General features: G+C 39.8%; 1 protein-coding gene across 16 annotated transcripts in view; it reads right to left on the bottom strand.

The window, feature by feature from the left end:
• Positions 1-16,708, bottom strand: part of LOC101689214 (liprin-beta-1) — a 181,803-nt gene that overhangs the window by 54,645 nt on the left and 110,450 nt on the right. For all 16 annotated transcript variants that reach the window (XM_045073047.1, XM_045073049.1, XM_045073046.1 and 13 more), the window contains 2 exons: positions 9,849-9,946; positions 5,700-5,908 (listed from right to left, as the gene is read on the bottom strand). In XM_045073047.1, the coding sequence (XP_044928982.1) occupies positions 5,700-5,908; positions 9,849-9,912 (273 nt within the window). In that variant the 5' untranslated portion in view covers positions 9,913-9,946. The remainder of the gene's footprint in view (positions 1-5,699; positions 5,909-9,848; positions 9,947-16,708) is intronic.

Here is a 16,708-nt window from a genome sequence, read left to right as displayed (position 1 = left end):
AGATGAATACAGGATGAACGAACACTTGGTTGCAAGTTGGCCCTCTCACTTCTCACTCCGTGGTTGACCTGAAGCCTGTACTCCCTCTTGCTACCATGTTTAGGAGGTGTTTTCAGAGCCTTTTTAATGGACTATACTTGAGACTATCTTGCATGAACTCCCTTACATACTATCTTCTCCAAAGCAGAGTATATATGGCCTCCGACATCTTCCCTTTCTTCCGCCATCTTGGGGGAATTGAGTCTTACTTCCTGCTCAAAGCTCATTATTCCACATAACCTTTGGATCCTTAATTTCCTGCTTCCCTGAGACTTACAATTACCACCTCTACCCATACTATTCTCAGTTTCTTCCTCCTAGTGAACTTTCTTCCACTGGCCATTCCAACATCTACTCCAAGGCTGTGTGTCCACCACTATACTCACTCATCATTCCTCTCGGCCTCTACAAATCCATTTTTCTTAGCCAGTTCTCACCTCCTCCTTCTTACCTTATGCCATACTCTCTTCTGCCCCTACACTGGTTTCCCTTCTCTGTCTTGTCTTGTCCTTCACCACTTAGCTTTTCACCATATTCTGCCATGGATGGCTTCCTCATGACCTTACAAGAGTTGGTCACTTATTCTCCTTAATGATCCCTCAAGGCAAAACTACCTTACATTTCTTTTGATTCTCCCAAGATTCTTATAAAATCATGGGCAGAGAGTTAAAAATACATTGAGTATCAACTCTTGTTGAGTCTATTTGACATCCAAAGCACTGAACACCAGCTCAAATTACTTTACTCAAAATCCCAGAGATGCCTTCAAAATAACTCTTCCTACTTTCACTCATGATGCAACTCCATCCTGACCACATTCGATACAACTGAAAGTTTAAGTCAAAATCAGCATCAGCTTGGGGATTTCAATACTATTGTAGCCAACTAACAGTGCGTGTGGAGGAGGGTATGGGACACTTGGGAGGGAAAAGCAAGGCAAGGGATCCAGCTCGAATGCAACAGTGATACTTTAATTAAGGAACTTGTGGTGTTTGCCGGATATTCCTGGCACGACGGGTAAAATGTCTAAATGGCTCTATTCCTTACAGAATTATAGAATCCAAAAGTTAGCCAGCAACCACCCCTGGGAATATGAGTTGTCTGAATTCATGGAGCAGATGCTCCATATAATGCTAAAGGCACAATATACCTCACCCACAGTCATCTAGATAGAAGCTCTTCTATTTATATTATTTTCCTTTTAATGGTCAAGTAGACCCACGATCAAGTATAAAGATGTAATAAATGTTAGCATCTTGCTTCCCATGCCTCCCTTTCAAAAACTGTTTTATTATACAAAATTTCATTTGTATCTGCAAGTAGAGACCTTAAGTACCCATCACACAACAATATCAACGGTTACTACTTCAAGGTAGGCAGGAATGTTTTGCCTGCTATGTTCACTTAAAGTATCGTGCTATATTTTCCTTTAATTTTCTTAGTTCTGTTGGTTTGCACTGGTCTCCAGTTGACTACCCTCTCTCCCCAGCTTCGTTTTGCTTTGTTCTTTCCAGAGCTCTGCTGTCCTGTCTAAATCCCAAACCAACAAGCAAGCAGTGATTTGCCACAATTACACTTAACTTCTGTTGTAACACAGAACTCAGTTTGAATAGAACATTCCCAAATCAGAGTGCTGAGTAGCTAAATGACAATATGGAAAAGAAAATCAGTTCCATTTTATAAGGACAACAAATGTTAAGAAACAGTTGGACTGCTGCTATAACACAGACACACACACACACACACACACACACACACACAGTCTCCACCAAAGTCAATACACTTATTTTTTTTTTAAAGATTTTATTTATTTATTTGACACAGAGAGAGAGATCACAAGTAGGCAGAGAGGCAGGCAGAGAGAGAGGAGGAAGCAGTCTCCCCCCTGTGCAGAGAGCCCAATGTGGGGCTCGATCCCAGGACCCTAAGATCATGATCTGAGCCAAAGGTAGAGGCTTAACCCACTGAGCCACTCAGGCGCCCCTCAATACACTTATTTTTTAAATTAGTTTTAAAAACTGCCATCCAGTTTTTTATTTCATGATGACATTTTTCAAAATTCTGTATCAAGGAAAAAAAAGGAAGGCGCAGCCCTCTAATCTCCTTTGGTTAAATTTATCTCCAGCCACTCAAAGAACCCTCTCACACCAGGGCCTCGTGCACCCTAACCAGCATTACCTCTCTACCGCTGCGTGCGTGCAGACATTTGTTTGCCTGCTCTCTACCAGATACTGGAGTAGGAGGAGAAAGAACGGAGAAAGGCAGGAAGGCCACGAACACCACAGTCACATTTCACCAGGGCCTACCAGCACAAGAAGGAATCTCATACACTGTTGTCCAAAGAATAAATGAACGTGATGGCAAGAGCACTGGAAGTCAAACCACCAGGCAACAATACTCCACTCCCCTGTCCTCTCTCCAAGTGTGATGGAATCAGGGCGGTGAGGCTCTCACCTTGTGCTATGCATAATGATCTCAGGGCAAAAGCACTGCCACTGGGAGCTACTGGAGCGTCCCCACTGGAGTGTCCCCACTGATTGGCTGATGACGCTATGTACTAGCAGGTCTGCCTCCATCAATCTTGAAACACACCATTTATTGTCTCCCTCTGAAATTTCTGTTATGACTCTAAAAAATAAATACGAACCCGGGGCAATACGGACAATGTTTCCAGGAAGATGTCTATTTCTTCCAAAATCTCATCAGGTCTGCTCAAAAAGAAATCCAAAGGGAGAAATCCATCGCACATATACAGCGTCACACCCAAAAAGCCCACTCATGACCCTCTCCTAGAAAAAGATGCCTGTTTATTCAAAGTCGCCAGAAAGTGCTTCAAAGCCCGAAGCTCAGGATAAGCCTGAGTACCTCCTGTACTTTCCAAGTCAAGAGAACAGATGTGGTGAAAATCAGAAATATGGCTTTTATTTCTGGGTTGTAATTTTTCTCAGTGTGTGTTTTCCAGAAATAGAACACTTCTTCTTCACTCAATAGCCAACGGGAGCAAGAAACAAGTGTTCTGGGGGGTGAGAAGCTTTCACGTGAGCTAGGATGTCTCAGTGAGACACTGCTGAACTCAGATGATCTGTGACCCCGTGACCCAATCTTAAGATGGGCCTTGTTTGCCAAAGCTGGAACAAACATTCCCTGGAGACAACATGAAAAGGGAAGCTGGGCAGAGAGCAGTGGGGGATTCTGGGGACGGCGGGCCTAGAATGGGTCATGTGGCGGAGAGTCAGGGACTGGAGAGAATGTGCCCCACGTCTGAAGTCACGAGTATTTTTATTTTTATGAAACTTGTTCTAAAAACTTTTTTAGAAGATACACTTGCAATTAATAGGACCTATTTTTTAAATGTAGGAATACGATGGAAATGTATTGTGACTTATCAGGTCAGAAGCCAGTGAGGCACACTTCAATTTCTCTTATCGGCCACGATGCCGATTTGAAGTTCTATCATCGCAGTTCCACTCACTTTGTCAAAAAACTGCACTTTTGTCATTTCTGCTGATTTTGCGAATGCCTCATACTAAAGCTGCTAAGTAACTGGTCACTTGTGGGATTTTATGCCCTGATCAAGGTCATGATCCTCAACGTCTTCCATTGGGAAAAGCTTAGTATGAATGTTCTAGGCAACTCATAGAGTTAGACCTAAAGCAAACAGAAACTGCTTGCTTGGCTCAAATAATTTGACATATTTTTTTTCTGTTTGCCCTCTTGAACTTAGAGCTTGATAAAGCATGTAATTCTCCACCATTAATATCTCTATTAACAGGAAAATACTTCTATCTCAGTACTTGACCAAATACGGCATACTCAACAGATTTGGGTTTTTGTTTTGTTTTAACCACAGGAGAGGAACTTCGGAGTCTTAAACTTGTCAGTGTTTAGAAGGTTACAGCTATAGCTACTTTATTCAAACAAATTCATTCTTAGTGATTTAATATCCCCTCACAAGTAACAAACTATTAATGTGACTATTTTCTTTCTTCTGAACCAGCTTCTGATCATATGAAAGAATGATACAGCAGAAATCAGTAGGGAAGGAAGACGCGACACCCGACAGGAAACCAGGGGTCTCTCCTGGCCCAGACAAAGTAATTAGAACTGCAAAGGGCCAGTGGCATTAATGAGAAGATCGGTATCAGTCTTAAGGACATGGACTCCCAAGGTGGCTATCATTAAACATAAATGAAATCTTAATTATGTAACTGAGAATAAGTCTCTAAAATATTGTAAAAGCTTCTCCATAGTCTGAAAAATGTCTGTAGTCTTGTAAAAAAGTGAACCATGTAGGAGTGACACGGAACTGGAGCCAACACTTTCTTTCCCTCTTTGCAGATGGACCCCGTAGTTTCCCCTCCATCCTCTACAATCTCTTCAGTGTTGTATTTTCGACTCGTCTACCAGGCGCACCGACAAGCACTCATAAGTTCGCTCCCGGGACTCACACTCCCGTGCGGCAGAAGCTGTTGTCCCTGTTTCACAAACGAGGAAACGAGACAAACACCTTAAAAAATCTCCACCAAATCATGCAAGCTTCTAAGAATCAGCCCCCAAATTGAAATTCAGGTCTGTTGTCTCCAGCACCTGCACTGGGAAATGCCAAGATACAATCCAACCATCAGTTTTATCACAGTATTAATGTTCTCATTTTGGGTGGTGGTAAGATACACCCAGAAAATTTGTCACTTTTACCATTCTTTTTTTTTATTTTTTTAAATTTTTTTTTTAAAGGATTTTATTTATTTATTTGACAGACAGAGATCACAAGTAGGCAGAGAGGCAGGCAGAGAGAGAGAGAGAGAGAGAGAGAGGGAAGCAGGCTTCCTGCGGAGCAGAGAGCCCGATGCGGGGCTCGATCCCAGGACCCTGAGATCATGACCTGAGCCGAAGGCAGCAGCCCAAACCACTGAGCCACCCAGGCGCCCCATCACTTTTACCATTCTTAAGCATATAGTTCAGTGGCATTACTCGTATTACAGAAAGAACACTTTTTCTATCTTCTTCTCTCAATATTTTTAGTGGCGTTCTTTAGATTTTATTTGTTCCAAATGTATTAAAACCATGGTATATACCAATGTGTTCAGGGAAAGGGCAGATCCTCCACGCCATCCGTTTTTGAGACGGATGCCTAGAAAGGGGCTTCACTGTTCCGGGAAGAAGAACGCCATTGGAAGCCCAATTCTATAGCTTCCCTCACACCCTAGAACTGACATGACCCCCACAGATCACTAGATGGCACTTCCTATCAGATACTGCAGACCTCCGCCTCGCTGCCTTTGGAGGTTCTATTCACTCTGCTTCCTATCTGAACTGCTCTTGGTCCTTTTACAGTAAATTTTCCAATAGTACTGAGAAAGCATCTATTACATGCAAGGTTCTTTCCTTTACAGGACTATTTGTTCTAGGCCACAGCAGGTCATCCAAGAAAGTGAGTCCACCTTCAGAGGCAAAATCAGGTGGTGGGCTGGAGCCCATGAAATGTACACTAACATTATCCTTAAAGGGAACTGGGATGCATTAAGGGATAAAAATCACAGTGAACCTGCTGCCCTGTACTTTTTTGTTGTTGTTGCTCTAATCAGCTACTCTATGTTCTAAATTTTGGAATAAGCCACAAGAGATTCCGAGCGCAGGATCTGTAATGTGCCATTATCTACCATTTGACTCTGAAGCCATTTGACGAGTGTTTCCGCTGTTGAATCTGGGATCTGGCATCTCAAACTTTCCTTCTCATCTGTGTCCATCACCTCCAACAAGCCACGCAGGTCTTCCACAAGGTGCAGAGCTCGCAGGCTTCCCATGAATCCCGGGGAGGTGGGAGACTGGCAATCAAAAATTCCATTGGAATATTCCAGGGCCTTAGAACCTAAGTTTAAAAAAAAAAAAATAACAGAGAGAACAACAGGGGGTTTATATTACATAATGTCCTAAAGCTGAGGGTGGCAAGCAAGTCCAGTCACAGTGAGGAATAATCAAAATAAGCAAAAAGGAAAAGAAAATAAAGGAGTCGTGTGAATCTCTCCAAGTCATAGTGATTCGGTGCAAAAATAAAATCCATATAATTGATGGTAAATATCAATCACCAAATACCTAACAGGGACGTCAACTGTGTATTACGGTAAGAACATAATGAATGGACTTTGGTGAAAGATGTGCTGACCTCATGGAAATAAGGGCTAAGAAGGTAGAGATCAGTGTGGATAGAGCCAAGTACTTCCCAAAATATAAATTTAGGTACCATAAGATTTTGAGAAATTCCCTGTAAAAGAAGTTGCACAATTTGGTGGAAACCGCATAGCATAATGTCAAGGGTAACAGGACTGGCTTCCGGTTAATTTACCAGAATTTAATCTTTGGAGAATTTCAATGAATTACATGTATACATTTGTGTATGTACAGGAGTGTGTGTGTGTGTTAACATTTTCTCCCATGATTTTGTTTGCAGCCTAGCATCAAAAACTCTTGCTAATATCAGCTTTAAAAAATAGTTTTACAGCCTTTCTTTCCCTATTACTTATAAGGGAAAGCGTTTTATGACTTGAATGTACATAACTAACCCATTGCCTGCTCAGAAATCACTCATATATACCTCTTCATCTCTTTGACTTTTATTTTCTGGTCTATCAAATATACATATTAATTAGAAGTACTAACTTTAAGTGTCAATAATTATGGTATTTTGACTACCACCTCATTAATCTGAGGGTCTTATAAAGGGAAGAAAAGTGTGAACCAATGTGTAAATTCTCTCTCCAGTTGCCACACAGCTTGATCAATTCCAACCACAGGGAGAGGCATTTTCCTTCAGTTAGTCCATTCCACTGACCTTCCGAAGAACAAGACCAAATGATGAGGACCCAAATCTGCCAAACTGTAATAATGGTAACCACTGATATGCTAGGCCCAATGTTAAATACTTCCCATGATCTTCCCCTCAGGAACCATATAAGGCTGAGAGGAAAATCCAGAAAAATAGAAATTGAGGAGAGTATGTCCGGGAAAGGGAGGAACAGTAGAGCATTTTAAAAACAAAACAGGCTATCGTGTCCTATGCCAGTAGTTTAAAGCACTACAATCACCTGATAATACTACTCACAATAGATGTGCCCACAATAACCTTCTACTCTTTTAAGTCTCCATCACAAAACAAGGTGAGGGATAGAGGAGAAATGCATATTTAGAAAAACTCCTCAAATATTTGCAATCACATCTCCCTCTACCTTAGGTGGAGAGCTACTGATAGTAATTTGAGAAAATAAAGCCAGGTCCTACCCAAAAAGCTCCTGACTGCGTCAGTGTGAGCTAAGACCCAAGAAGTCTTGATTTTCCGAATAACTCTCATGTAGGTCCTGAAGCCATGCCAGGGCTAAGGAACAAATATACTCATCTAGTAGAGTATGTAAAACGTCAGTCCTCAACTACTGTCCAGAAACATCACTTGTCTTGCCTACGGAGTTCCACTAAGAATTTGAGGTTATAACCTCTGATAACAGCCTAGGATCTGGCTCTGGTTATATTTTCCGAAACTGTGACACAGTAAGTCCAATCTCTTTTCCACGTAATAGTCCTTCAACTGTGTGAAAGTATCTATCATGCCCTGAGCAAGAATATACTTTCCCAGTTACACTTAACCAGTTCCTTCCTTACCAGATGAAGTTGTTTCTTCGCCTTCACGGTCACCTCCTCTTAAGTTTTACCAATAACCTCTTTGAAACGGATATTCCAAGAACTAAACACAGTACACAAGATGTGGTCTAATCTACAAAGGAGGTCAAATTAAAATCTGGTCTCGGGATATACAAGTAGAACAAAGGAGGCCAAATTTTGACTTGCCATGGCATTCAAGGGAAGAACCTCTGACAATGAAAACACCTGTGGTTTCTTCAAACCACTGAAACAGAGTAGGGTCAAATTTATGACCAGAAAAGATAAGCAACAGGGGCTAGGTAGCTAGAATGGAGGAGCAGTAGATGCTACCCACATCTCGACCCTGACCATCAGACCATCAGATGGATGACAACCCCACCCACTGGCCCCTTCAACCTTTCTTCATGACCATGGGTTCCTAAATACATAAAGGTACTTCTCCTGTGACAAAACGCAGAATGTGACATGAGACCTTAAGGAGCCACTACCCCTAGGAGAGCACAAGCATCTCAAAGGGTTTACCTACTGTTCAGTCCCTCTGGTCATGATGAGAAAACAAGCAGGGTCATGATCTACACTGTTTTTTTTGCTCTACTTCCATAACAGAGAATCACTCAAGATTCATAATAAGGGAGGAATACGACCAGATCTGTGTTTCAGAAAGAAAATTCTGGTGGTCTAGAGAATGAGGAACTACAGCGGGAAAGCAAGAGTGCCAAGAACATCAAGGGAGAGGGTTGCCAGGACAAAGCACGGCAGAGCACAGACAGGACAGACTTCAGAGGGGAAAAAAAGGAATGGCTAAGGGGCACGTGGGTGGCTCAGTCATTAAGCGTTTGCCTTTGGCTCAGGTCATGGACGCAGAGTCCTGGGATCAAGCCCCACATCGGGCTCCCTGTTGAGCGGAAAGCCTGTTTCTCCCTCTCCCACTCCCCTGCTTGTGTTCCTTCTCTCAATTAAAAAAAAAAAAAAAAAGAATAGCTGAATTTAAAGTTTTACTTATTTGATAGACAGAGATCACAAGTAGGCAGAGAGGCAGGCAGAGAGAGAGAGAGAGGAGGAAGCAGGCTCCCCTCGGAGCAGAGAGCCTGATGTGGGACTCGATCCCAGGACCCTGAGATCATGACCTGAGCCGAAGGCAGAGGCTTAACCCACTGAGCCACCAGGTGCCTGGAATAGCTGAATTTTTATTTATTTTATTTTTTTTAAAGATTTTATTTATTTATTTGACAGACAGAGATCACAAGTAGGCAGAGAGGCAGGCAGAGAGAGAGGGGGAAGCAGGCTCCCTGCTGAGCAGAGAGCCAGATGCGGGGCTCGATCCCAGGACCCTGAGATCATGACCTGAGCCGAAGGCAACGGCTTAACCCACTGAGCCACCCAGGCGCCCCAGAATTTTTAAAGGGAGATAGAAGTGACAGAACTTGACTAAGCAGGGGCTCTGAAGGACAAAGGTCTAATGTGACTTAAATTTCTAGGTAGAAAACTGCGTGGATGGACGATTATGAAACTAGATAAGAAAGACTACTAGAAAGGCTTCTGAGAAAAGAAAAAGACTTCAAAGCTTTCTGTGATGACATGGATATGCATATAGGCTATTTCAAAGGAGGTATCTGATTGGCAGTTAGAGACCCAATGCTTAGCAGAGAATTGAGAAAGTAAATATAAGTGAGAGTTACTGGTGGCAAAATAAATGTCGAATTCAAGGGAATAGATCAGAATATCCATGGATCCTAGGAAGAGCAGTATCTCTCAAAGTGTGACCTGTAGCTACTACCTGCACCGAAATCCCATGAGATATACTTACTTACTTTTTTTTGGGGAGGGGGCAGCAAAGCAAGGTTTATTGGGAGTACAGTAAAGTACAGATAGTACAAAGCTCCCGAGGAGGAAGGGAACCTGAGAGCGTTGCCCGAGATGTACTTTCTTTCTCCTTGAGTCAGAACCACAGTATGGAAATGCAATTAGACATTTTCAAACAAAGTTTGAGAATGATACTGGTATAAAATGGAGAAGAGGGGCTAACGTGAAACCACGAGGAATCTAAAGGCAACCAATAAATGAAAATAAAGTGGAAAAGGTAATAAAAGAGTTGGAATGAAAAAGCCAAAAGTGCAGAGTAAATGTCATGATTCCATCTTTCAGAGGACGCAGATTACCTGCTATAAGCCCATCCATCTGCTCCAACGCCGCAGCCAACATATCACTTGCGTCACTCATCATTTTGTGTTTGTCAAGGGCAAATTCCAACCTAGATCTGAAAAAACAATGATGTTACCATTATATCCTTTTAAATGACACATGCTTCCCAGCAGGTGTGACAGCTCAAGGCCAAATTACAACCCCACTTAGACGTCAGCTAAGGAGAGAAATTTTCTGAACTGGCAGAGCTGAATTACCTCAGTCACTTAACACGCAGTGGCCGACCGTCCACCTAACTGCAAGACCACACACTCCACCAGTTAATAAAATGAGTTTCAGTTCTTGCACGCAAGGTGTTGAAAGTCCAGTAGAACAGTTTCCATGATGTCCTCTACAGAACTCGACACCTCTGTGGAGGGCACCAGGGATGGCTGTGGAAACTTCCTGAGGGCCATGAAAAATGCTCAGTAGAGGAGATTTCTTTCTTCCTGCACCAGCCCCACCCAATTTCTGCTCTTTCAGTTTGCCTTTGTTTCTGTTTTGTTTTGTTTTCTGTAGATGGATTTACCACAGGACTTGTCAAAAGGGTTTACTAGCAAACACACTGAACACACACACACAACCGATGGATTTACCACAGGACTTGTCAAAAGGGTTTACTAGCAAACACACTGAACACACACACACAACCACTGGTATTTTGTAATACAACAACAACTACCATGTACAAGTGTCTATAGTGGTCCTTATACATAGACACAAATTATTCATAAGCCCTAATCATGACAACAACCCAATAAAATGGATATATTTGTCTCCATTAGATAGGTGATATCAATGATGTTTGTTGATTTTTGTACAGAAACACAGCAAATAAACATATAGTAAAGTTTTAACCTAGGTCTGTCTGACTTCCACTATGATACATATTAAATTTCTGTTTATCTCATCTGAAAAATAGGCATATGCTGAAATTATGACATAATCTACTCATTTCTTCACCTGTTAAAAAAATATATTGGAATTATTCTTGCAAAAAGTTTAATTATGAGCAAGAAAAAGTCAAGACTATGTGATTTCCAATATTAATTAATGTGCTTCAAATACCAGACTAAGCATCCATGTGAATTCTCCTAAAAGGACTAAATAGGGCCCTAGCTACTTTGCAGATACTGTGGTATAGCAAATGTCTGGGAAATAAAGGATACGCTGTTTAAAAGAAAACTTTGCCCACTGTTTCCAAGCAGCCAGATCTCACCACTTTATTTTTATGAACACATTTACAGTTCTGATAAACAGCTTCTTGGATCAATTTTCTACTCTGCATTCATTCTGATAAAATGCCCTATCATCATGAAGCATTGCTTTGATTTCATAATTTTTAGAGATTTCGTTGCAGATTTCTCAGAACTTGACTCAACTTCATAAGTTGTAAAGTATCACTACCATTTTATGTAGAAAAACTATAGCACACAAGTACTCAAGGCAGGTGTTTACAATCACCCAGCAATTAGGAGTTAACAAAGCAAGGTTCTGAACTTAGCTAGTTCTCAAATATTTACTTGCACAGTCCAGAGAGGTGGGGAGCAAATTTAATAGTCACAGTTCAGGATGAAAACTCAAAACTCAGTGACAACTGAGAACATAGAGGTTTAAGCGGAAGACCATGCAGTCCCTGAATTTCATGTAATTAAGTGGCTTGCATTCCCTGTCATTTTAAAAGTAGCACTTCCAAGAGCTCCAGATACTACGATAAACATAAAAATAACACAAAGAAATTCAAGCCAGGCTCAGCTATAACGATGGCTAATAAAACAAAGTAATGCTCATATTAGAAAAACTCTCACCACCTCACTGAATTAGAAAAACAAATATTCATCTTTGTTAGCAACTGTATTTATGTGCAGCATGAACACTTTTCACACACAACAGATAGTTATGTATTTCTTCCCTGTTCCATTCAATGAGCCTTTCAAATGCTCTGACACGGAGGTGACACGGAGGTATGAGAACCTAGACCATGGTTTTCAGAGTAGTGAAGAACCATTGTTTTTTTAAATTTCCAAGCACTTGTTTAATAAGTGACAATATTAAATTGCAATAAGTAGGGGTGCCTGGGTGGCTCAGTTGGTTAAGCAACTGCCCTTAGCTCAGGTCATGATCCTAGAGTCCCAGGATCGAGTCCCACATCCGGCTCCCTGCTCTGCAAGGAGTCTGCTTCTCTCAATGACCCTCCCCCTGGTCATGCCCTCTCTCATTCTCTCTCTCAAGTAAATAAACAAGTAAAATCTTTCTAAAAAAGAAAAATTAAAATAAATAAATTGCAATAAATGTTTATGGATGTTTATCTCAATCTCTCTACTTATCATGTAACAGCCTGCATGTAATAGTTAAACAGTCAATAAAAAATGTATTTAATACTGTAAATGAGGTAGGTGCTAAAGGGGAAAAATGGAGCAGGAAAAGGGGGTCAAGAGTATAGAAGGGTTTACAAACTACATGGGGTAGGTCTGGGAGAATGATGGATTCAAAGGCCTATGATCTCTAATAAATTAAAAATAGTATAGATGGTCTGCTTCAGTGGTAGTCAAAGGATAGAATTCCTACAAACTGATTTTAAAAAGGGAGAAGTGAGGACATGAACAGATATATAATAGAAATTATCTCCAGCCAATAAACACTTAGAGGCTTAATGTCATTAATACAAGAAATTTTAGGGGCGCCTTGGCGGCTCAGTGGGTTAAAGCCTCTGCCTTCAGCTCAGGTCATGATCCCAGGGTCCTAGGATGGAGCCCTGCATGGAGCTCTCTGCTCATCAGGGAGCCTGCTTCCACCTCTCTCTCTCTGCCTGCCTCTCTGCCTACTTGTGATCTCTAATAAATAAATAAAATCTTTAAAAAATATATATTTTAAAAATATACAAGAAATTTTAGACAACAATGTGATACCATTTTATACTTAGTCAACTGGGGAAAAAAAAAACTGACATTACCAAGTATTACAGAGGATGTGGATTCACAAAATCTCTTACAGAATGGCGGTGGAAATGTAAAATGGCTTAACCACTTGGAATAACAGTTTCGCACTGTCATCTAAACTTCAACATATTCTTTTTCACGATAACAGTATTTACTCCAAGGTACATAATCATGAACACACACAAATGTTCATGGTAGGACTCTTTGCAAGACCAAAAACGTGGATACAAACCAAATGTCCAACACAAGAGATATTTACACAATGGAATTACATACAGTTGTCAAAGCTAACTAAAACAATATACGTGTGGTGTGAATAAATCTATGCAGTATAACAGCAAATAAAAATAAGTCTCCAATAAATTCAGTGAGACTTTTAGGAGTTAAAACAATATAAATTTAAATATATTTTAGAAATACACGTAAGATTCAACAAAACTATAAATGCAAACAAAAAAGAGGAAATAGTAACATGAAATTCAGGATATGGTACCTCAAGTCAGGGATATTGGGGGACAGACTGAGAGGAAGAGTTACATAGTTAAATAAAGGTTACTGTTCAAGTTTTTGAGTTAGGTAATGGGTTCAGAAGAGTGCTTAGTTTATTAAACATGACAAAATGAGAATTCCACTTCGGGTAATGGTAGAGTAGATTAATTGGACAAACTACCCCACAAATAGCAATACAAAGCACTGGATAAAATATAAAAACGGTTTTGAAGAAACTGGAGAGTGAGCAAAAGCTGGTAGAAACTGGAGGGAATTCAGCACTTGAGTAAAGGGAACCATAATGAGTGAGATTCATTTTTATACCTCTTTTATCTGTGGGCACTTCCCAGTCCATTGGATGAAGAGTAGCTAGGATCATGAAGACTATCAAAATCTTATTGGCTCAAAGGGAAGAAAGGGATAAACCTCTTACATTATACACAAAGCTGTTTAATACTAATTCATGGTAGACAGTGACAAGAATATACAATGCAATCCATTAAAATTACAAAATAGAGAGATATTAGTAAAAAGCCAATTAGGTTAAATGAATTACTAATAAAATCCTCAATCCAAAAGGCAATAATGGAACAATGAGGAGATGGGAGAAACAGAAATCAAATGGCACGATGGTAGATTTAAATTCATATAAATAATTATATTAAATATCAATAGAATGAACACTATTAAAAGCCAGAGATTGTCAGACTAGCTAAAACAAACAAAAACCACTAACAATATGCTGTTAACAGAGCTATACTTTAAATATAAAGAAATAGAAAATAAAAGAATGCAAAATGAAATACCATATACACAGTAAGCCCAAAGCATAGCTTTATCAATATAAGAAAAATGGCTTTCAATTGAGAAGTATTACCAGGAAGAGTCAGAGGTTATAACAATGATCAACTCATCAGGAAGTCATAACAACTGCATTTTTTTTTTCTTAAAGATTTTTTTTATTTGACAGAGAGAGATCACAAGTAGGCAGAGAGGCAGGCAGAGAGAGAGAGAGGAGGAAGCAGGCTCCCTGCCGAGCAGAGAGCCCGATGAGGGGCTCTATCCCAGGAGGGATCATGACCAGGGCCGAAGGAAGAGGCTTGAACCCATTGAGCCACCCAGGTGCCCCAACAACTGCAAATGTTTTTTCAACTAATAACAGAGCTTCCAAATATATAAGGCAAAATCCAACACAATTAAAGGAGAATCACATAAGTCATTTATATTTGATGTAATTTTTGATATGGTTAGATTTAAGTGTATGGTCCTGTCCTTTTTCTGGTTTTGTTTTGTCCCACCAATCATTTTCAACCCTCTTTCAGGAGAGCAAAGGCAGATACAAGGTAGGAAAAAAAATAATCAGCAATAACACAGAAGATTTGAACAACAGCATCAATCATCCTGATCTAATTTGATTTATATAAGGAAAGATCCAAATGCAGGACATACATACTTTTCAAGTCCACATGTTATATTCCTCAAGATATTCCACATCCGAAAGGCAACAAAGTCTCAATAAATTCCAAATGGACTTCAAAGGACTACACAGAGGAGTAAAAACAGCAAACTGAAGTGGTAAAGTACTAATGTTAAAATGGAATTTCCATGTTTTTTAAAATTCTGACTTGCCCATTGGCTTGAGTTACTTCAGAGGCAGCTTAATTTAACGAGCATCTGTGTTGATAAAACTATGTCAACTTTCATGGCTGGATCGAAGTATTTTTAAAAATAGAAAGGCAAAATGGAAAGGCTTCAGAAAATCCTATGCTCTAAAAAGATTTTCCTATATCCCAAAACCATTTCTGAGAGGAAGATTTCCCTGGAATCCTTACATACTCAATACAATATTACTCCAAATACACTGAGAGGAATGTTACTCCACATTAAAAAAGACTGAACTACTGACACATGCAACATTATGCTGAACGAAAGAAGCCAGACTTAAACAACAATGTACTATATAATTCCTTTTGTCTGAATCAAGAACAGGCAATCTATAGTGATAGAAAATAGGAAATGGTTTTGCAAGAAGTGGCAAATGATCCTGGAGGACCTCCTGTTCCATATGTTGATTGAGTAGTTGGTTACACAAGTTTATACATTTGTCAAAACTCCTCAAACTATGCACTTCAGATGTGTGCATTTCACTATGTATATACTTCATCTGAAATTTTTAAAAAATTAGGGATGAAGATTATTAATTAAAACTAAAATTGTAGTTTTAAGATAAACTAAATAAAGTGGATTAATATAAGTAGGAAATGCATGGATTTATAATGATGTTACAAATCAAGGATAATGAATAACTACCAATTATAGACTTGAGGTCCAAAATAAAAGACTCAGAATATCCAAGTCCCTTTGTTCTAATTCTTTGCTTACCCAGGAACCTCCTGATTATAACTCGATCTTCTGGGTACACAAAATCATTTAGAAAATTAAACCTTCAACAGCCAATAATTCTCATACGATAGCAAATTCATTTCTGAATTCTAAATGGTTAATAATTTACTACTTTGAATGACTTGCTGAAGGGAAAAAGTACCAGAAAATACAACTACCACAACAAACGAGTGGGGTTTGGGTTTAAGGTTATAGCTCAAACTCAAGAAAACCCTATTTGTTGGGTAATTTAAGCAGAGATCAGCTCTGTTTGCAGGAGTCCTCAGTCTGGCGGTTTCCTATTCCAATGGCTCAGTAAAACTAAGTTTAGAGAAGTCTTAGAAAAGCTATCTCCTGGGGATAACATTCATATATCATATATTAAAGGAAAAAAGAAAGACCCAACAGAAAAAGAAGTATGTTTTGGGTACATTTCAAGTTTGGTCAGGACTCATTTAGAGTAGATTTGAACAGGATAAAATATTAAGGTAAGTTCCAACAATGGGCGTGGTAGCTAACGGGTTGGCAGAAAACCACAGTTTTTTCCTGGGTTGCTAACTGAGTGATGTTTTCGGGCAGGCTAGCTGCCCAGTCTCTCTGTGAAGAAAGAAAGAAAGAAAGAAAGAAAGAAAGAAAGAAAGAAAGAAAGAAAGAAAGAAAGAAAGAAAGGAAGGAAGGAAGGGGACTAAGAAAACTAGTAAGTTTGTTCTAAACCTGGGCAAAAACGACATCTGTCCTAGCTTTCTCAGCTTTCCTTAACTAAAATGTTTAGGTTGAAAGAGAACTTCTAACTTCATACCTAGAAACAGATACAACTCACTTAAAAGAAGAAATATTTCTATCTGAGAGAATGTTTACAAACATTCCACCAGACTGGTAGTGCCATATTATTATGTGGTCATTATGAAAACAATGTATTTTCACATAAATTACCCACAGACTTCTCATCAATCCCCCCGCCTCCCAAGACATTCACTGATTCCCAATGCATGCAGCAATAAAGTCTCAGCAAAGATAACATGACTTTA

Source organism: Mustela putorius, unplaced genomic scaffold (genome assembly GCF_011764305.1).
Source record: "Mustela putorius furo isolate JIRA1106 unplaced genomic scaffold, ASM1176430v1.1 tig00537227_pilon_pilon_pilon, whole genome shotgun sequence".
In the NCBI taxonomy this organism is placed as follows: Eukaryota; Metazoa; Chordata; class Mammalia; order Carnivora; family Mustelidae; genus Mustela; species Mustela putorius.
The sequence above is the reverse complement of the archived record's forward strand: the minus strand, read 5'-3'. Positions and strand labels throughout refer to the sequence as shown.